The sequence below is a fragment of the Rhizophagus irregularis genome, chromosome 8, assembly GCF_026210795.1.
Source record: "Rhizophagus irregularis chromosome 8, complete sequence".
NCBI lineage: Eukaryota > Fungi > Glomeromycota > Glomeromycetes > Glomerales > Glomeraceae > Rhizophagus > Rhizophagus irregularis.
The window spans coordinates 3,228,020-3,249,432 of NC_089436.1; the positions used below are offsets into that span (position 1 = coordinate 3,228,020).

General features: G+C 39.9%; 6 protein-coding genes across 6 annotated transcripts; 1 reads left to right on the forward strand and 5 right to left on the reverse strand.

The window, feature by feature from the left end:
* Window positions 1-3,216: 3,216 nt before the first annotated feature.
* OCT59_028604 (uncharacterized protein) lies at window positions 3,217-3,732 on the forward strand (the record flags this gene model as incomplete). The annotated part of the gene is made up of 1 exon (XM_066147411.1): window positions 3,217-3,732. One exon carries the CDS (start codon window positions 3,217-3,219, stop codon window positions 3,730-3,732), a length of 516 nt encoding a protein of 171 aa, XP_065994122.1.
* Window positions 3,733-11,208: 7,476 nt separating this feature from the next.
* OCT59_028605 (uncharacterized protein) lies at window positions 11,209-11,553 on the reverse strand (the record flags this gene model as incomplete). The annotated part of the gene is made up of 1 exon (XM_066147412.1): window positions 11,209-11,553. One exon carries the CDS (start codon window positions 11,551-11,553, stop codon window positions 11,209-11,211), a length of 345 nt encoding a protein of 114 aa, XP_065994123.1.
* A 197-nt stretch (window positions 11,554-11,750) lies between these two features.
* On the reverse strand, window positions 11,751-12,134 carry OCT59_028606 (uncharacterized protein; the record flags this gene model as incomplete). The annotated part of the gene is made up of 1 exon (XM_066147413.1): window positions 11,751-12,134. One exon carries the CDS (start codon window positions 12,132-12,134, stop codon window positions 11,751-11,753), a length of 384 nt encoding a protein of 127 aa, XP_065994124.1.
* An 82-nt stretch (window positions 12,135-12,216) lies between these two features.
* Window positions 12,217-12,711, reverse strand: OCT59_028607 (uncharacterized protein; the record flags this gene model as incomplete). The annotated part of the gene is made up of 1 exon (XM_066147414.1): window positions 12,217-12,711. The coding sequence occupies one exon, from the start codon at window positions 12,709-12,711 to the stop codon at window positions 12,217-12,219; it is 495 nt and encodes a 164-aa protein (XP_065994125.1).
* Window positions 12,712-12,804: 93 nt separating this feature from the next.
* Window positions 12,805-14,658, reverse strand: OCT59_028608 (uncharacterized protein; the record flags this gene model as incomplete). The annotated part of the gene is made up of 1 exon (XM_066147415.1): window positions 12,805-14,658. The coding sequence occupies one exon, from the start codon at window positions 14,656-14,658 to the stop codon at window positions 12,805-12,807; it is 1,854 nt and encodes a 617-aa protein (XP_065994126.1).
* Window positions 14,659-19,056: 4,398 nt separating this feature from the next.
* On the reverse strand, window positions 19,057-21,180 carry OCT59_028609 (uncharacterized protein; the record flags this gene model as incomplete). Its single annotated transcript, XM_066147416.1, has 1 exon — window positions 19,057-21,180. One exon carries the CDS (start codon window positions 21,178-21,180, stop codon window positions 19,057-19,059), a length of 2,124 nt encoding a protein of 707 aa, XP_065994127.1.
* Window positions 21,181-21,413: the final 233 nt, after the last annotated feature.

Genomic DNA, 21,413 nt, shown 5'->3' on the forward strand with positions numbered 1-21,413 from the left:
TCCAAGTACTTAGAAAATAGCCATCAAGGGATGTTAATTGATCCATAAACATTATACGTTTTTTCTGTAAACTTTGAAGGTCTTTAGTGGATAAAGAATCTAGAGAATTAAATGAATTAAAATATGAAACTATAGAATTACCACCACCAGTGATACACGTATTACAGTGTGGTAAAAAAGTTATATGAAACGTGTTGAATAAACGTAATTGTCGAGTCAAAAGGGATTGATAATTTGACGAAATAGGGTTGACTAAGTCCTTAGACGTCGGGAAATTGGGAATCCAAAATTCATATTGTGTATTCAAAATTTTTTGTAAACCAATAGTGGAGAACATAGGGGTGTTAAAAATAACATTAACAATTGATATATGTGAATAAAATTGGTTATAAAAAAAACTATTAATAGAAGGAAATAATTTGTTATGAATAATATTATTATGTGTAGAAATTGGTAATTTTAAATGTTGTTTAAAAAGTTTTTTAACAGGGGCTAATAAAAGGTCACATTGTGACCTTGTAAAAATAGTAAATTGATTAATATATTCTAATTTGGGTAATAATACTTTGTTAATAATATAAATAAGGTGATCATGAGTTATCTTTTTAAAGCGCATTGTATACGCGAAATGATTAATTATTTTTTTGATCTTTTTAAGCGTCGGCGTGTGTGAGTTAAATGCATTAATATAAATACCAAGAATTCGATTAGATGAGGCCCGTGACGCTGTTTTAATCGTTATTGATTTGTCAGGGGTGACTTGAAATTGTAATTCCTTGTTACAAAATTTAGGAATGTTGGTAAGGATGGTGTATTTGTCATGGTTAATGGTAATATTTGCCATGTCATAGAAAGAATTCGCAATTTGGAGATTGGATTCCAACTGCGATTTGGAAGATGCAAACCAGCTGGTATCATCAAGATAACCCACCACAGATGCTGAGTAATTAATCTGAAGGTCGGAATCAGGTTGGTAAATATTAGTAATTTTGTTGACGCTGGTAATATGAAGGTTATTGGTTAACTGTGAAAGGTGTGTGAACATGGGATCATAATAAATAATCCATAATAGCGGACTGATGACTTTTCCTTGGTCAATACCCTGAAGTACATCAAAATCGGCGGATAAGCCAAAGGGTAAAATAACATTATTTTTCCGATTACTAAATAGAGAAATTAAAAGAGTGGTAATCGTATCGGGAAAATGGAGGCGTTGTAATGCTAGTCGTAGTAGAGATTTATTAACTCTATCGTAAGCCTTGCTAAGGTCTTGTAAACCAATCCATAATGGTTTCTTATCTTTGTAAGCAGATTCAATTATGTGTTGAATAACTTGTAGCGGTTGTAACGTTGATTGCCCCGTTAGGCCGGCCCGATTATTTTCATTAATCAGGTTGTACGTTGTAAGCTTGATATTAATTCTTTGTGTCAAAATTTTAACGAATAATTTTCTAAATGTTTCCAATAAGACTATAGGTCTAGTATTTTCAATTTTGCAGTCCCAAGCCTTAAGTTTGGGTATGGGGAAAAGGAAAGCATGTAACCAGTCCCGTGGGTAAATTTGGACCTGCAATATATAATTGAAAAATTTATTAATATATTCTCTAAAGTCTTGGTGTGTATGTTTAATGTCTTCGTATGTGATGCCGGAAATGCCTGCGGCTTTGTTGTTTGGGAGTGATGAGATGACTTGGGATAATTCTTCAATTGAGAATTCGTCCTCTAACGAAGTCATATGTTTGCAATCACGGTTGTTGATGGGTTCGTAAGTTGATCTCCAATATAACGGGAGGTCTTGAATTGTCATATATTCTTTGACGTTATTAATATCGTTAAGGTCTTTTCCTAACCGTTGAAAATGTAAATTTGATTGTTCTGCTATAATATGAGGATTGTTAGTAAATTGAAATTGATTAGTTTCATGATCGTAATAATGTAAATGATCTAATGTTATCTTTTGAGGTTTTCGATTAAGGATACTGTTAATCATTCTTTTTTGATTATGAATTAAATTATTATTCCTGTCATTAACGTATTTGTTAATATTTTTTAGAGTCCATGAATCTTCTTCTTGTTTGTGCAAAACAATAGATATACGTAGAAGACTTTGTAAATCTTTTTTGACATTGGATATATTATCCGGCGTCAAAGTATACGGTAGCCAAATAGTACGTTTGGCGTTAAAATGGACGTCGATAACAAAAATTTGTTTACGCGAATTGTTCCAGGTGTTCCAATAATCTTTCCATTTATCCATATCACCTTGTAGTCTATTAAGTTTGATATTAGAAAATTTTCGTAGAATCATACGAAGTAAAAGTATCTTGTTATTGTTTTGTCGTAATGATAACGGTCGCTCCTGTTTTGTATATTTTTTATATGAGGAATAAGGGATACATTTCTCTTTTGTTTGTATAATAATATCTTTGATATTTGACCAATATAATTCTATTTGTTGTTCTGGTGTTGTATTTGGTAAAATTGATTTGTTAATGTGTTGTCGATAAATAATACCATTGGTAACTTTATAATTAGACCAAGATTCGGTGGTCATTAAATGGTATTTAAAATGAATTTTCGGGTCTGTGTTAGGTTTGTACGTAGGTGATTTTTCTAGGCTTTTCCTAGAGCTATTGAATTTATTTTTAAAATAATCCTGCGTCAAATAACAACTGAGAGCCTGATGGTCTGTAGTAAAAAAATCTGCTGAAATATGGTGAGTGTAAGTCGTCGGGCTGGTAGTGTGTCTCGCTGCGCTCACCCCACCTCGGCCATGGCCTCGCAGTACCTACATCACCCCTCCGTGGGGCAGGGAACCCCATAGATCCTCCACAATTCTCCACATAGATCCTCCACAAAAATATATAACAAAAAAGGATAAAATAAGGGAAAAGAGAGGAAAATAAGAGGAATCGGAGAAGTGTGGAGGATGTGGAGGATGTGGAGGACGTTTTAAAAAAATCGGGAGAGGGATCCTCCCAGAAAAAAGTTTTGATTTTACCCCCCCAGATCCCCCACATCTTCCACATCTTCCACACGTACAGGATTCCATTCATTTTCCTATTGGAAGCAATGAGATAGCAAACCAGGTAAGTTATTAGCAGGTAAGTCCCTAGAAGGCCTGTAGAGCCATAGAGATATAACCGGGTAGGAGCACGGATCCTTGGAAAAAATATATTCGGCAATTGAAGATTAGGTAACTATAAGTAACATACAATGATAAACTTACACGCCGCCACTTCTCTTGCCGAAGACCTCGGGCTTGATCTTGTAGACATCTATGGAATCCGTAAATGGATCCAAATTCAGGCATCACCCCTCAATGACCCGGACATAGTAGCAGAGATGGTCAGAAACCTTCCGGTTAAAGAATTCGGAAAACATCTCAAGATTAACAGACTCTGGTATAACTGTTGTAAAGCCGAGTTGTGGAAGCGGCATAAAGAAGCCGAAGAGGTATACAAACAGGCAGTAGACTACTACAAAGAAGCCATTGACAATTTCAATGAAGCCGATCAGAAAAAATACACCAGGTTTGCAGGGATGGTAGTAATAGAAAGAGCACTCCTCAGATGCGGCTTTATAACGCAAGAGTCTGACTGGGAGAAATGGACTCAAATAATGTACAACATCCAATTGCTTAAGGAAGGTCGCACTCCTGACGACTCGGATGATGAATCAGATGATGGAGAGGTATCTCTCGATGACTCAGATGATGAGGAATACTTTTAGAAGGCGGTACTAATCCGTCTTCCTCTTTTTTGCCTCCTTAAGGCATTTATCAATACACTGCTTACACGTGTCATCAGAATCTAAGATTTTCTGCCCGAGTTTTTTGCATTGCCGATTGTATGCCGTCTGATGTCTTTTAGCCGCAGTTTCTTTTTTCTTCTCCTTGGTTTTCTTTTTGATAACCCAGTCTATCCCAGTAAAAGTATTCTTATGCATACCACAAACTGTGCAATCACCATGCAGCCGGTAATGCCCATTTGTGGTCATATCTTGTATTTCACTAGCAGTTTCGGTTTTCTTCTTACACTTTAGGCAGTAAAATCGTGTCATCTTAAGATTTGAAGTCCAAAATCTTTCCTTTAATTTGTCGTAATATGTCGCATTTAGAGAATTATTACAAATACTACAATCTCTCCGGAGTACCAGCACGAATTCTAAAAGGTGAGGAGCACTACAACCTATACAAAAAGCCCCTAAAGGAGAAGTCATCAGAGCGTCCACGAGTAGTTGTATGGAAACCAAATGCGACGCATCAGGCAGATCTCGCAGAGATGCCAGTCGACCCCAAAGGATTCCACTATTTCCTCGTAGTGGTAGAAGTCGCGGGTAAACGAGTCGATGCAGAGCCCCTAAAGGATAAAACCGCAAATAAGGTTCTAAACGGGTTTGTCAAAATCTACAGAAGAAATCGTATTAAGCCACCAACACACAGACTGGAGACAGACTCCGGATCAGAATTCACTAACGACCAGGTATGTGATTTTTTCCTGAACAGCCTAGGGGTAATGATGAGGTTCGGCGAACCAGGAAGACACAAACAGCAATCATACGCTGAACGAGCCATCCAAGCAATCCAGGAACCTCTCCTAAAACGAATGGTGGCACAGGAGTTGAAGACCGGGGTGACATCCGTGGAATGGTCAGAAGATTTCTGTGATGTAGTTAATAAAATAGATGAAATCTGGCAGAGAAATCCCCCAGACATTCCGACAGGGTCACCCAAAGTGTCAAAAAAGACAGAACTTCTCTCTGAAGGAACACATGTCCGAGTCAAGTTAGACGAACCTATTTCAGTACTCGGGAATAAACTCCATGGAAAATTTCGTACAGGTGACATAAGATGGAATCCCAATATCCGTGTCATCAAAAAAATGATCCTCTCACCCGAACAGCCTCCTACGTATCTTCTTGATGGACCACACGGGCGTCTAGATGTATCCAGATGTGCGTACACCCGAAAAGAGTTGCAGATTGTTCCAGAAAATGAACATCCCCCACCTGACTCCGTGATAAGAGGGCAACCCGAAAGATTTGTACCTGAGCGGATACTCCGGCATCGCATCAGGAAGGGTCAAGACCAGTATCTAGTCAAGTGGGAACGATACCCAGATACCGAAGCCACTTGGGAACCCGCTGACCGGTTGGAGGAGGATGTCCCTGCCTTAATCCGCAAGTTTTGGGAATAAAAAATAAATATTCCCTATTTTTTGTCTCCTCGATTCACATCAGAAACTATCGGGATAAAAACATTCTTCTCATTACAAGTAAGGGCGATATGTTCACGTGATTCATGGACATCATAATTGTAACGTTTCAGACACGTCCGGCTCAATCCAATCTCCCTATGCTTGTAATCGCTTAAAACCGCGAGATTCTCAGTGATTACACAATCAGGGGTTAGTTTGATTGACACACCTTTTACCATGCCGAATGTCCTACCAGAACCCGGAGCGCCGGATATGTTATGTGTAATACTCTTGTCGATATCCAACCCTAATTCTTCAGCGGCTTCCCTCTGAATAAAAGACGCGTTAGCACAAGTGTCTGCTAAACACTGAATTGCTATCCCATTGACCTTTCCATCCAGCGCTAAAAGATCTTTAGTATTCTCTAAACGAGCTATGTCAATATCCATCGGGTCATCTTCCCTGATATCCTCTTCTTGTTTTTCCTCAACTAGGTCTTCCGGAATCTCCGTACTTTTACGAGCAGACTTTAATTCTTCCCGAAGAATCTTGCGGAGTAATTTCCTAAAATCTGCAGACCTTAATAAACTTAATGAATCATTTTTGGTGACGGCTTTTATAAGTGTGGGCTTACTACTAGTAACCTTCACAGGAATCTTAATAGGAGTCATTTTAACTGATTTTTTTGGAACAGATTTAAGAAGTTTCGAGATACTTACACCCTTATCCGAGTTTACTTTTTTTTTGTACTTCAAACCGCACAAATCCGAAAACCACCTTCCTCATCGGGAACAATTTTCAAGTCATCAAAACTCGCGGTATTAGTATCAATATCCATAGCATCATCATTAAGATCGAGGTTTCTCATTGCTCGGGCTAATTCCAGATCATCGCGTCTATCTTTAGCCTTCTGAAGTCTCTTTAGAAATCTTTTAGACGTCTCATATCCCATAATAAGATCAATAACATGTTGATCATCCTCACTAGTCCACTCAGGAGCATCAGGGTCACCAGGGTCATCACCAAAATCATGATCTACATAACCATCATCCCAATCAGGATCCTGATGATCCTGAACAATGCGTGGCCGTGGCTTTGGCCGAACAGGTTTAATCTGTTGTCTATAGACCGGTGGTTTACGAACTGGCTTAGATGCTTGTAATTGTTTAAATTGTGCCTGGAAATTCTTGGTAAGTTCCTCGGCTTGTGCCTTGAGCAATTCTTGTAATCGTTCTTGAGTAATAACGTCTGTCGACCTTTGTATTACAGCACCTTCGTGTGGAGTCACGGGATGAGTATAGCCAGCCAATTCCTCTTTTTTAGCCTTTTCAATACCCTGACGCCTTTGTAATCCATAGAACATTTCGCCCTTTCGTCGCTCAAGATCACTCAATCTATCGATTAATGTATTAAGAGGTGCCGCCCCGATTCTGGAAGCTTCAATAACGTTTTCTGGCAAAAGTCCTCTATAGAACTGGTCAGTAACCATAATTCGATTATATCCTACAATATCCCCAGCCCTCTCAACTCGCTTATAGTAAGATCGAACAGGTTCACCTTGTTCCTGGTAAAGGTTACTAAATCGTATCTGAAGTCTTTCTTCCACGACGGTTGGAAAATTTGTACGCATATGCATAAATGCTTGATCCAGGAGAATCCCCTGTAAGACTATTGGTTGATTCTGGACAGCAGCATTAAATGGACCTCCATGATTTCCCAACCCATTAACGGGTTGATGAGTAGGACGTCCGCCCGCACACCTCCACTGCTCTTCAACTTTAAAATTCGTTCTAACGATATCAGCGCGTGATGGGAAAAATGCATCTCCAACGGTTCTCCCCGCATTAGCTAAAATCCTTGAATATACATCAGCATCAGACCCGGGTAAGTAAGTACCAACATGTAATCCATTAGCAACCTCAGGAACAGCTAAAGCTCTGAACGCTCGGCGAGTAGCACCGGCTCCACCATTTGCAGCAGCTACTAACCGAATATTCGAGAGTTCCCAATTTTTTCCAGTAAGTTCCGCATCAAACCACCTCGCCGCTTCATCTCTCATACAGCTACGAAGAACCCCCATCGCTCGCACCCGACCAGGAGGCGCACCGGCATCGTCCAATGGATCAATACCAACGGTATTAATATACCCTAAAAAGTTATCAATAAAAAGATTAAGATCTTCATCTTTCCGACCATGAAATATGGGGGCAGCTATACCAACGGCAGCCATATCGTATTTTGTGGATGGTTGAGAGGAGGTGGAGGAAGGTTCAATTGTCTAATCCGAAACCATTGTACTTGGATACGCAGAGCGGCTATTTGTTGGAAAAGTCGATTCCTAAGACGTCCCAATGTTCGAATTCCAAAAAGAACCCGATTATTGGCATATACAAGCCGATTTCGTGCCACATCACGCTCGCCTATAGCTCTATTACGTTCACCTATAGCTCTATTACGTTCTCCTCTCATAAGATTATATTGCTGCTGAAGACGACGATTAGTCGTCCGCATACCACCAAACACACGTTCCAATTCAGCCAAATTAGCTTCTAAGCTAGTAATAGTATCTTGTACGTTATTTAGCTCATCTTGTGTAAGACCTAACAAACCTGTTTGAACCTCGAGTTCGTCTTGTAATTCATCGCGTTCTTTTCGAGATCGATCGCGTTCCGCTTTTAATATATCACGTTCTTCGTATGTTTCTCTACAGCGATGAATTAATAAATTAAGAGCATGTTTAAGACGATGGTTTGCATTTTGTACATCTCGATTAACAACCATGCGATCACTGACAGTTAAAAAATCTGTTAGATCCTTAATTACCGCAACTAATGGTATATTATTCATATCACGCAAATCCCTAGGAGGCGGTCCAGTAGGCTCTGAAGGAGTATAAATTGCAATTGGTGTCGACATCGTATTTAAACTAAGATAGAATAAAATTCAAATGGATCTTTATGTATACAATTTGGACGAGTACACGACCGACTCGAGACAGGGTAATGAGTTTGCCCCATCATGGCCTTTCCGTCTTGCCGTAGCAGGAAGTTCTGACTCGGGTAAGACAACTATGATTATTAATTTGTTAATGGGAGACAAGAAGGCAAAGGAGGATGGCGAAAGGTACATATTATGTGATGCGGTAATTCTAGTTGGCAGATACCTCGATGAACCGAAGTGGGCAGTCGTACGTGATTTTTTCAAAGAAGAAGAAATTCCGTTTACCGCAGTATCCCATAGTGAGATTCCAAATGTTAAGGACTTCAACTCCACCCAGGCTACTGTGGTAATCTTCGAGGATTTGATGGATGCGCCTAAAAAAACCCAGGATCTCATCACTGGATTTTTACACACGGACGACACAAAAATATTTCATGTATTTATGTGGCCCAAAGATTCTTTACCATTCCCAAGGCTATTCGTGAAAATGTGAATTATATTTCCCTACATGGAGGTCACGGAAATTTGACCGATACTAAGAGGATCATCCGCCAGTATACAGAAGAATCGGAGTCATTAGCACCAGTAATTGATGATCTTACTCTGCAACGTGAATTTGTAGTGTTTGATCTTAGAAGATCCAAGAGCGATCCGTTATCCATTCGGGTTAGATGGGATACTAGTCTCAGTTCGATCACTGATCAATCTCAGTTCGATCCTAGTTCGAACTCAGTTCAATCCCCGTTCGATCCGAGTTTGAACCCAGTTCGATCAAAGTTTAGTCCTTATGGCCAGAAAGCTGTAGCTGAAGCAAAAAAGTCCTCCCAGCTAATTGAGTTTGCTCGGGAATATCCATCGCCTAAAGAGAGAAAACACCTCCTCGTATCTGGTATTATAGCTAAGAACGCAGATACCTGGATTAAGTACGTCTTTCGGGAAGCCTACGGACTATCTGGTAAAACCCTGGGATCAGACTTCCAAAAATTCTTAGCAAAAGTACGGGATAGGACCGCGAAGACTGAAATTCCAAAATCTGAGACCGTAAAGGAGTTATTCTTCCGATATGAAGTCCTGAAGTCTAGTCACCCTTTGGATAATAAAAAAATAATAGAAGGCATCGGGGTCCTTTTACAGATCTTTTCTAAGGGTCATATGGACCGTCAAGCATTACGAGTAGGGATCAATAGTATTTTGTAAGAATCTGGTTGCTTTAGCAACTCATCTCGCGAAGTTCTTCCGCAGAAGCCCTAAGAATCATGGCGCTTTTTTTACGTCCTTCGAAGTCAATCCGTAGCATCCTAGCTTTTAATCCAATAGCTCCTAAGGCTCGAGAAGCAAAGTTCTTAGTCATCGGATTTCTTACATGATTTACATAGTTCTCATAGAATGTAGTAAAGGGTTCGTCAATACCATCCGGGTATGTATTCCGTAAGAACTGATATAAGGCAATTTCCCCACTGTCACATCCAATGGCTATAAGCTGTTCAAGAAGCCACTTCCTAGTATCCTCGTATGAATCTCCGTCCATAATTTTCATATCTAGTCTTTGTGTGAATAATTGCGTAAAATCTGCATTACTTGCCCGACAGATAATCTGGACCAACTTATCCCTGGCAAGTCCCAAGGCTTGTAAAGGTTCACTCTCGTCACCAATCTTCTTTATAATCTGTCTATACAACACGCTGGATAATCCTCTATATGCTGCTTTTGCAGAGAATACTCCACAGTTCTGACACTGGTTTATTACGATTGATGTTGACATGGCTATCTTTCTTTGATTATTCGCTCACTTAGTATCCTTCACAATCTTTTTTATATATTGTTATCTTTAAATACCTGTCATTTGTAGAAAAAAAAAATAACTGGCATTAAGGGATCAACCGTTGGAAAGACCGGAAGACCGGAGGACCGGAGGACCGGAGGACTGACCATTAGGAAGCGCAGTCCTTGCACAACTTGTCCGTTAAGTCACTTGGGCTTACAGGCATGAGACATTCCCTACACAACTCAATATTAAGCTCTGCAAGTCTCGGGCATAGTCCTCCAAAGTTCGTGGACGACCGGAAGGACCGGAGGAAGGTGTCCCGTTAGTCGTATTCTGCTGTAAGATAAAATCATCATATTCATCTTGGTCAGCTTGAATAGCGGCTCTGATTTGTTGTATATTATTGAAAGTTAACCGCTGGCCATCAAGATTTTCCTCATTATAGCGTGTTTCATTGATGATTTCCTCTATAAGCTCCTCCTCTTCAGAATGAACAAGGTAGTAGTCCTCAACTACCTCGTAGTCACTCTCAACCAGTCTATGATACGTTCTAGTACCGTGTTGAATATAGCGTCCTGTATCTGTATTTAAATATACAGGTTGTTCCTGGGGTGGAGGCGGTACGGTTTGTCTACGGACAAGCCTTCCATCGATATAATCATGGGATTCCATAACTATTCGATTAAAGGTATCTCCACCAACACGGATTGGACGTCCGGTTATAGGATTAGTTATATAAGGGTATGACATGTCTTTTTTCTGTACGTGTCTACATACCTAATTGTTATCTTCAATTTACAATAACCAAGTGACATCGTCATCAGTCCTTGTCAAAAAATGCGAGGATGCCTGATGATGAGGTTACATGGTCATCAGTCCTTGTCGCAAAACACGAGGATACCTGATGAATAAGTTATTGGATTATTGGCCTAAAAAGCATTCATGGAAAAACTATGGATTATATTACAGAAAATGTGAACGGAGTTCATGTCACGTGATACCCTGAACAAATGTGTAGAGTGTCACGTGATTTCATGCGGTACGTAGATCATTTCCTTTTTGGGCGATACCCGTTTCACAAAAAATCGATTTTGGTAAAAATGCGTTTGGAATCTTGTGTAACATAAATTTCCTTTTTCGGTAATTCGGGATTACGCGGTAATGCCGGCCGGATCTAAAAAATATGACTCTGCAGGGTAATTCCTACGAAAGTCAAGTACAAAATGCTTACTCCTGTTGAGTCCATTCATACCACTCCCAGTCTCCAAGGATCGCCTCCCCATCTTTGTTCACTTAATGCATGCTCTATGGTTTCCCTCTCTTGGGGTCCACGACCATCCCATTCCTAAGCATTTTCTCCATAATATAAAGCTGATCCTCGGTGAGGCGGTCTATCCATCTTTTATAGAAGTCGTTTACATCTTCAAACGTTATCCAGTCAATTTCCCTCTTTATATAATGCTTTCCGAGAGCTCGGATTTCACAGTACACATCCCCGATCGTAGTGGCATAATTTTTCCACCTCTTATATGCCTCTCGACGAACTTCCTGCCACCACACTCTATCTACCTTACTCGCTGCAATAAGGTCAGTATCCGGGATCTTTGCGACAATGCGTTCGACTATTTCTACTGGTAATCGGTCCAACATGATGTTATGTTACTTATACTATAGCTATCTTCAATTACTGTATGCCTATTACACATGGATAAAAAATATAGACTAAATTCGTACAGAATCGTAGGACCACAGGAGCCGCTTATGCAAGAAGTTCTGTTAAGGTTTTCTCAGCCTCGTTTTTAGTAATAGCTCGCTTTGGGGGACCGGTTGATGAGTCCTTAGTCGCATTATAATACAATTCGAAGAGGGCCTCGAAGCTTATCTAGGAGAGCTTGTTTATTCTTGTATGATTCGCGGATTTTTGCTATTTTAGCAGTATATGCCGCATTATCTGGGAAGAGTTTTCTGGCCACGAACTTCACATATGATACAGGAGAATTTGCCGTTTGGATTCGCTTGATATACTTCACGTGGTCCTGGACGAGGTAACTGGTTTTGCTAAACCCAGATACTAATGCGATTACTATAGTATCTTTTAATGCGCGGATAATCTTGGGGACAGTTTCGTCAGAGACAACATTAGGCTGAATGCGCGATGCCTCGTAAATAACCTCCTCACTAGTGCTGTCAGTGCTGTTAACAATGCTTGCGAATTCGGTATATGTTGACATGATTCTTTGTACTTTGTAAAAAATATAAATCTTCAGTTACCTGTTCATTCGAATGAGAAAAAATAAATATGAACCTCGGGGTTTACACTTGGGATACTGCAAGACAGTAGAAGCGTCGCTCGGCCTTTTGCATCAATGGAGAGCCTGGTCTATATAACCAGGGGATAGCGACTTTCTGGATTATCCTAGCCGCTTTATTGTTCCTTCTTTCTATATATCTCCTAAAGGCATTCTGGATCATTTCAGCATGATGAGTATAATAGTCAAAATTAAAATGCTTTGGGCAACTATATAAATGTAGTCGCACCGCTTGATCCATGAAAGCGTCAGCTCCCCATCCGCGATCAATAAAAGATTTACAGTAGGTACAGTACCACCTATTTGGTAGTCGTGATACTATTCTCCTAATGTGCACAATATAAGCATATACAGCTTGACGAGACCTTGGATAAGGTAGCCGCCTATGAAAACCTATTCTACTACAAGTCTCATAATATTGCACAGCATTCTGAATGCGCCTAGCCCACGTGTGGAAACTTTCGTCGTCTTGTCTACCTAATCCGTCGGTGTTTTGCATTTGGGTATCTCGTAAGATTACATATCCCATAGGTTTATTCAATTATGCCATCACGATATGTCAGTAAAAAATATACATACCGGTCCCTAGCAATCATGTCCAGATAACCTTGTTCGCATTTTTCACATGGCAGTATCCCGCGGTTTCAAACTTGAAAGTCTTTAGAGTCGTATCTGCATTCTCTGAACAAGTGAAAAGCGCGGGGCTATCTGGCTGTTCTTCTAAAATAAATCCGTCTGTATGGATACGTCGTACTTTATCCTTGTATGGTTGAATTGCTTCAGATGTGATTTTGCGACCACGTGCTAATAAGAATGGGGCGATCCTGGGATACTCACCTTTGAAGGGATTACCCGGGTTTGTAAACTGGAATCGCCACTGGTCAGATCCTACTGGTATGATAGAGTCGAGTGTATGGCCCTCTGGAAATGTAAATGGGTCTGTTTGATCTGTGGTGAGTGTCTTGTAATTACGCTTCCTCTGGCATAATGCTCCCCATAATGTGTTGAGGACTCGCTTTGCCACGCGGCCAGCTATGCCACCCTGGTTTTTAATTTTGAAGAGGAAGTGTACATACTCACCGAATATTACAGTTCCAGGGATTCTCGCTTCTCTATCATATATCAATGCATTTGGCTTCCCATCCTGTATTAACTGTATATTGAGACCAAGTTTTTTTGCTCGTTGTAAGTCGATGAATGTATAGATTCCCCTTTTATTCTGTCGGAAGAGAATATTATTCCCACTTATTTTGGCACGGAATAATCCATACAAGGCATAACCCCTGTGGTCGACAAAGTCATTAAGTGTCTGGAATTTACCCCGTCTGATTGGAAAGTTCGCGTTTGATTGTTGGATACTCGGGTATAAACTTGTTGCGTCATACTGTCTTCCATAGCCCTTCCACTCGTTATCTGCCCAGATTAATCCTCCCATCATTGCATCACTTAACCACTCCGCTTCTATCGGGTCAAGAGGATCATTGGCTGGAATTCCTACACTTAATCGTTCGAATAACCAGAGAGCCGTTCTTTTGTAAGACCAGTTATGGTATGATAAGTCGATTCCTAAACCGAACTTCTTTGTCTCCTGTAGAAAGGAATTCCGCTCCTCGTGGATTCTCTGATATGCTTCTTCGAGAGTTTCATATACCCCAGTCTTACGGTTTTTCTCGACGGGGATGAAAGAACTCTTGGAATTCTTAGTTTTTTGAAACTGCCCAATTGTGCAAGACTTAACCGTTTTGCCGTTGTATATTGTGACTACATTATTGGTTCCATCTTCATGGTATACAATGGGTAAATTACGCTTTTTATCTAATTTACTGGAGTGGAGTCTTCCGGGATTTAACGCGAGGGAGTAATGGCCTTCTGACAGGATGAGAGTCGCACGTCTATCGGACTTACTCTTAGAGATTCGGGTAATGTCCCCCACAATATTAATTGCGAGACTTCCTGCGAGTTGTTCAACCTTGTCCATGCATGAAACTGGGATGGAAGCATCGCGATTGAGACCTAATGCCTTTTTGATATACTCGGGCTTTTCGATTGACTTTGGCATTTTAGAGAATGTGCCGTAGATATTTTTCAGGCATTCATACAGGCAATCATTTAGCTCCCCGTTGCAACCTCCTGCAACCGGTGGGGCATCTCTCACATAAATTATGAATCGTTCAAAATAATCAGGGTCTGCGTCATCCGGTAGTTGTGCTTCGTCGTAGTGGTCCAAGAGTGAGAAAAGGCTAGCTGGTTGGTTTCCTGATGTCCATCCACCGGGTTTCCAGTTTTCATAGGGGAGCAGGATCTGAAATTTATGTGTCGGATACCGGGATTGGAGTCGCTGTCCAAGTTTTGCTATTGCTCCTCTGGAAAATCTTGCGCCTGAATACTGTAATTCTTTGATATCCGGTCTTGTAGGTAAAGCACGGACAATCTCTGAATAAACCATTTGATGTATTTATGAATTGTGTTCAGTTGTAATATAGGTTTTTTATACAAAAAATATAAGATAACTAAGAAGTGCCTATCTTATTAAAAGGAGTCAATCTTGCTGCATACACGATCAAGATCCTCTTCATCCCAGTCATCGATGAGTCCATTGGTGGCTTCCCATTCACGTTCCATATCAGTTTTTGGACGTTCCTCGGGGATCTCTCGCGCTTTACCCTTATCTGCCCTCATAGTTTCATAACCAGAGGGGGTGGGAATAATCTCGGCATCACGATTATCCTTGTATATTCTTATTAAATCTGCGAGTTCTTTACGGCTAGGTATTTTAGGTAAGTATCCATTATATTCGATCCAGTCCTTGAAGCGGTCTACTACTTCCATAAGGTAGTACTGGTACTCGTCCTCAATACGCGTTGTGGGACATTCCTCTATTTCAAATGCGAGTATTTCCCAGTCATATTCGTCTGACGCGTCTTGGTACTTGGCCCATAATTCCTTACTTGTATTGTAGAGATCATCGAAGGCCTGGTCTTTTGAATTTTTAACCCACGGTTTGCGATCCCATCGGTGTCTTTCATGCCAAGCCCAATGCGCTCGAGTGCCTTCCTTTGGTTCAGGATCCCGGTCAACTTCTGGTTCTGTGTCGGGTTCTGGGATAAATTGCTCTTCAGGAGCCGGTTCTGGGTCAGGCTTAGTGACAGATGCAGAAGATTCTGCGGGAGATTCGGGTTGTTGTTCAGGAGTTGGGTTCACAGTTGTAAAATCTGAGTCAGATAGCAAGTCATCTAAAACGTCGTAGTTATCTGGCTCGGGGATAGGTTCTTCTTGGTCGGGTTCCTCGTCAGATAGATAACAATCTGAAAAGTTATCTATAGATTTATCGGTGTTTGACTCATTAGTATCTTCATCGGGATCTGGTTGTTCTTTTCTTAACTCTTGTGGACGTTCTTTTAAGTGGTCAGGCTTGGGTGGAAGCGGTGGAGGAGTCTTGCGAATTACAGGTGCAGGTTTTTCCTCAGCGGGTTCGGGTTTTTCCTCAGCGGGTTCGGGTTTTTTCTCAGCGGGTTTTTTCTCAGCGGGTTCGGGTTTTTTCTCAGTGGGTTTTTCCTCAGCGGGTTCAGGTTTTTTCTCAGCGGGTTTCTCTTGTACGTCTTGTGGATTGTTAGCTGGATTATATATATTTGCCAAGAACTTTTCCAAGGCTTTGGGGTCTGATGCGGGTTTCTTAGAAGTCTCTATATCAATTCCTTCTATGTCTATCTCGTCTGTTTCGTGGATCCAGTTTTTGCCGAGAAACTTCTTGTATAGATCCTCCCTGGATATACTGTAAACTTGTGGTGTTGTTTTACCTATACGCATTTTTTTACTTTTTATACTTAGCTCATTTGATAGGATTCTAGAAGCGTTTATCTTTGATAAGGGTATAATGCCATGAGTTTCACAGTATGAAGTATATACCCTATAAAATTCTTGAATAGGTAGGTCGGTCATATAATTTTTCATTACGAGGTATGTATCCTTTATAAACTGAAATAGGGGTGGAAGAGTCGAGATGATATGTTCCTGTTTGGATGTTGTCATAGGTGGTGGATTTCCATTGAAGTCCGGGTAAGCATCCGCGATGGCTCTCAAGTAAGCATAGAATGCCTTACTGGCGCCTGGGTATTTCATAGCGTCACTGAGTTTTTTGAAGTAGTTGAGGTCTCCCTTGCGGGATGGTGACACATCCAAGAACACTGTGCGCCTATCGTCATTCTCCACTCTGAGAGCATTTTCGTTGGTTAGGATGATAGTGGACATAAAGTTTTTATAATGTGTTGGTGTCTTGTATTTTTCATGGATTTCCATTATGTCACTCGTTACCTTATCCTTCAAAGAGCGATACAGATTATTCCACTGGCTTTTTTCCGTGGGCATTTCCTCGAGAAGAAGAAGAACCTTACCCTGTAATTGCCCATTAAAACTTCCAAGAATCGTTTGAGGATCGCTGGTCTTATAAACGAGTTGAGTGCCTAGGACGCTACGCTGAATGAAATCTGTTATAATACCTTTGCCCCAACCCTGTCCAGATTTCAGGTAAAGGATCGAGTACATCTTCCTTCCAGCAGATACACCGGCCAACCACTTGATGATATACTCAGTGAGATTCCAATCACCCGAACACCAGATATCCTGAATGTGAGAGAAGATAAATTTAACCGCGAGGTGAATTGTAGACTCAAAGGTGGATATCGGACGTAAGACGTGGAGGAATCCTGGGAAGATATTTAGATAGAGTTGGCCGGTTAAGGATCTGAAGATTCGCTGTTTATGGGGACCACAGGTTGCATTACATACATCAGTATTCTCGACCATAAACCACTTGTAGATGTTGAACTCGGTCTTTTGAGAGGGTCCTTGTTCAGGTTGTGTGTAGAATACCTTCGTGATTGGACGGATAAGTTTACCAATATTTTTGTCAATAACGTGTTTCAAACTTTTACTATCCGGGTCCCACCAGAAAACCCCATGAGGATCTGCACAGGGAATGAAATAACTGCAAAGATACCTCTTGGCTTGATCGAGGTCACTCATACTCTTTGCAGCGACAATAAGCCGTTTAAGCTCATTGATACTGAAGGCTTTCGTTTGTTCACCGAATTTGGGGATAACTTGAGCTTGAGTGGTCATTTTTTCGTTCTATCAAATCGAGTACTAATTTATAGTTACCTAATCTTCAATTGCCGAATATATTTTTTCCAAGGATCCGTGCTCCTACCCGGTTATATCTCTATGGCTCTACAGGCCTTCTAGGGACTTACCTGCTAATAACTTACCTGGTTTGCTATCTCATTGCTTCCAATAGGAAAATGAATGGAATCCTGTACGTGTGGAAGATGTGGAAGATGTGGGGGATCTGGGGGGGTAAAATCAAAACTTTTTTCTGGGGGGATCCCTCTCCCGATTTTTTTAAAACGTCCTCCACATCCTCCACATCCTCCACACTTCTCCGATTCCCTCTTATTTTCCTCTCTTTTCCCTTATTTTATCCTTTTTTGTTATATATTTTTGTGGAGGATCTATGTGGAGAATTGTGGAGGATCTATGGGGGTTCCCTGCCCCACGGAGGGGTGATGTAGGTACTGCGAGGCCATGGCCGAGGTGGGGTGAGCGCAGCGAGACACACTACCAGCCCGACGACTGTAAGCATAAAAGCTATGGTGAAAGATATGAGGTGAGGTAAAAATATAATCTATACGAGACTGTATATCTGGACCTTCATTTCTTTTGGTAGTATGAGTCGGGCTCGGGTGATCGTGAAAGGATTTAAGTAAATCTTTAAGGTCAAAATTTTTTAAAATTGTTTTGATTTCACGTCTCCAAATAGGATAGTGATTGGCTTTTTTAAATTTGTCGAAACTAATATTAAAGTCGCCTAAAACTATACATTCAAAATGATCGTGTTTAGCCTTGATCAAAATGTTTTCAATTTCTTTGTAACATTTGATAATTAAATCTTTGTCATCAACGGCATTAGCAGGTAAATAACAACATATAAATTTGATATAATGGTTGCCTTTAAAACATAGATCGACCGTTAAAATACGGCCATAAAAAGTGTTGGTTCTGATAATGTGTTTTTGTAATTGATCCGTGATTATCATAGAGACGCCACTGCCTTTGGTGTTGCCTTTGTCATCTGTATAGAGATGAATATTATGAATAGTATTATCATCATTCAGTGTTGGGAGTGGAAACGTGGAGTATGTTGTTTTATTATGATCTCTATCTATTTTAATATGTTGATGGAGACCTGTTTCGGTTAAAATTAAAATATCATAATTATGAAGTGTAAAAAAGTGGAGAATATCATTCAATTTATTATTGAATCCTCCTTGGATATTGATTGTACCAAATTTATAGTAATCAATAAATTGTGTTCGCAATTGAGAAGATGTTGATATGGGGGCGTCGTGTGTTTGAGAGGTAGACGACGTTGACCCTCTTGTATCCTGGTCATCAAATAAATGGTGTTCAATGTGGTTTAACATATTTTCGTCTTCATCATTACGAGGTTCGCGAATATAATTTCGTGAACTCATTGTTGGTATATCATTATTATCTGGGGTATGGAGGTATTGATTATTATTTTTGTGGTTTTGGGGATTTTTATGATTTTTTTGTGTTTTTGTGTTTTATTATATTTGTTATAAGAATATTGTAGAACTGGTTCTGAAGGCTGATTTTCGAGGTCAGCCGGGGGTTGTAAATTGGTGTATTCCATAAAAAAAAGTATGTAAAAAGAATCAATGTGTATAAAAAAGAATAATAAACCGTTAAAATCAAAATGGGAAAATCCAAAAAGTATGTCCAAAATAAAAGGGGGATATATTTGATTTAATGGTAAACACGTATATTAACGTGTCGCATTAAACTGCGGGAGGAGGTTGAGGGGATTGTAGGATTTAACTGAAAATTTAGGCTCAGATGATGAAGCATTTGACACTTCGTCAATGATTCCTTCGAAGACGGCACCGTCTGACATCGCGGCATCGTCAGGGGCATCGGTATCGTCATCAGTTGCCAAATGATGTTGTTCGCTGTCTTCCGCTGATATGTTTCCCTGTTTATTGCCTCTTAGGTTATATCTATTTTTAGTTGCCTTATACGAAGTTTGCTCGTACGGTGACGGTCGTTTTGGTGGTTTGGCATTACGTTCTCTATGTTGTGTAATCTTTTCTTGACTAAGTAGATTAATATTAGTCGTGAGCTGTTGTAGAATTGTGTCGTATTTGTCAAGTCTGATTGTGATGTCATTGAGTGAAGAACTCATTAAATTATGATTGTGATGGATATCGGCGATAGTATTATCGACTTTAGATTTTCCTTCTTGGAGTGTTTTAACACTATTTAAGAGGGATTCAACTTGGCGTTCCAATTGTGTAATTCGTTGTTCATAACGATTGGTGTCTGACCTTTGGGGATTGTCTAGGTGGGGGGTGATAAAGGAATTATCATGTTTGAAATCCTTGTTACTTTTGTCGTAATTGTTATGGTTATTGGTTGGTTGTTTGGTTTGTCTTGGATATAATAAGCTACCTGCTTGTTGGTATTTCTTGTTATTGTAGTTATGCGGTGGTGTATGGTTGGTTTTCGGGTCGTGTGACATTGAGGGAGATCTTTTGTTTGCGTTTAAAGTGATGACGTGATTAAACCTGGTTCTGTGGTTATCGTTGATTGTAATTTTTTCCTCGTTATGTTTAATAAATCGTTTTTTGAAGATTTTCCGATTATTATGATCTGTATCGAAGTTTTTGTCATCACAGTTATTTGTCTCATGAAGTGGTGAACCACAAATATTACATGTTTTTAGTGAAAGGTGTCCTGGTAGAACGTGGAGGTTGTATCCTTCGAAAAGTGAGGAGGCTCCATTGGACGCGTCCACTGGATAATTGTTAGGTGAGACGTAAATATAAGCATTTTTCATGGTTGAATATTTGGTAGTTTGTGTAAATGTACAAGTTCGTCCGTAGACGTGTTTGATAAGAGGTTCAATGTCCTTGGCTGTGGTGTTAAGGGGAAGTCCGGTGATCTTAAAATAATTACTGGTGCGTATTTTATATTCAGGGTCTTCAGTGTTACCAGGTAAGATCCTTACTACGAAATTTTCTATTTCGAGGCTCCAATAGTTTTCTTTCATGAAATAATCATATGCTGCTTGTTTGTCAAATTGGACAATAAGTTGCTTATAAGCTGGTTTTATGAAAATAGGACGACCGCGGTTATTGCGGTTAGGAATTTTTCTTGGAGGTTTTTTAATTTCTTTGTGTTCTATGATATTGCTGCCTGTTTTTGCAGCGAGATGCTTAATAAGCATGGAGGTATCATAATTATATGGTATATCCATAATTTTTATAACAGCCTGGTCTAGGTTGGAGAATTTTTGTTCTATTAACGTATTAATAGCCTCATTGGTGAGTTCGTAAATTTTTATGTTTTTGAGGTTGTCAGGACTATTTGCTATGTATTGGTCGAGCGAGTCACGTGTTCTGAAATGGATGGTAAAGTATCTATAAGTGGACGTTGTATTGACGTCAAATCTGAAAGCATTACTATCTTTAATGAATGACGTTTTGATTAGATTGATAATATCGTTGTTAGAAAGTTTTGACTGAAAACTATCTCTAGGAATAAATCCTTTGTGGACTTTGTTTGAAACTTGTGGTGTATGTGTAAATATATCTGTTAGCACCGTAATATGTAACGGATTAGGGGTGTTTGTTTGTGTGGCTGATTGTGTTTCCGGTGATTTTCCTTTATCCGTGTTAGTATCTATGGGATCTACATCCATATTAGTCAATTTGTCAGTGATTGGTGTTTGTGTGTGAACATCTTGTTCATGTGAGTCACGTGATGTAAGTTCAATTTCGTTGTGCGAAAGAGCATGAGTAGGAGAAGAAGTCGTTGCTTCTTCCATAGTTGTGTCTGTTGAAGTGTTGTTAGCAGTTTGAGAAGGCGCTGCAGGTTGACTAGAAGTCATATTGAATTTGTTTTTGTTGGAAGACGAGTAGGTGAGATATATATCCTCGTCGTTAGAAATAGGACGATAGTTTTTTTCCAAATTTTTAAGGAATTTATTTGAAAATTTTTTTCCTATAGCAAAACTCATATGATAATGTTCCGAGGAGTGCGTAGAGACCAAAATTTGAAGAAAAAATGACACTTGTCTATAGAGAAATGTATTTTTATGGTGAAAATTTCTTCTGTGAATTT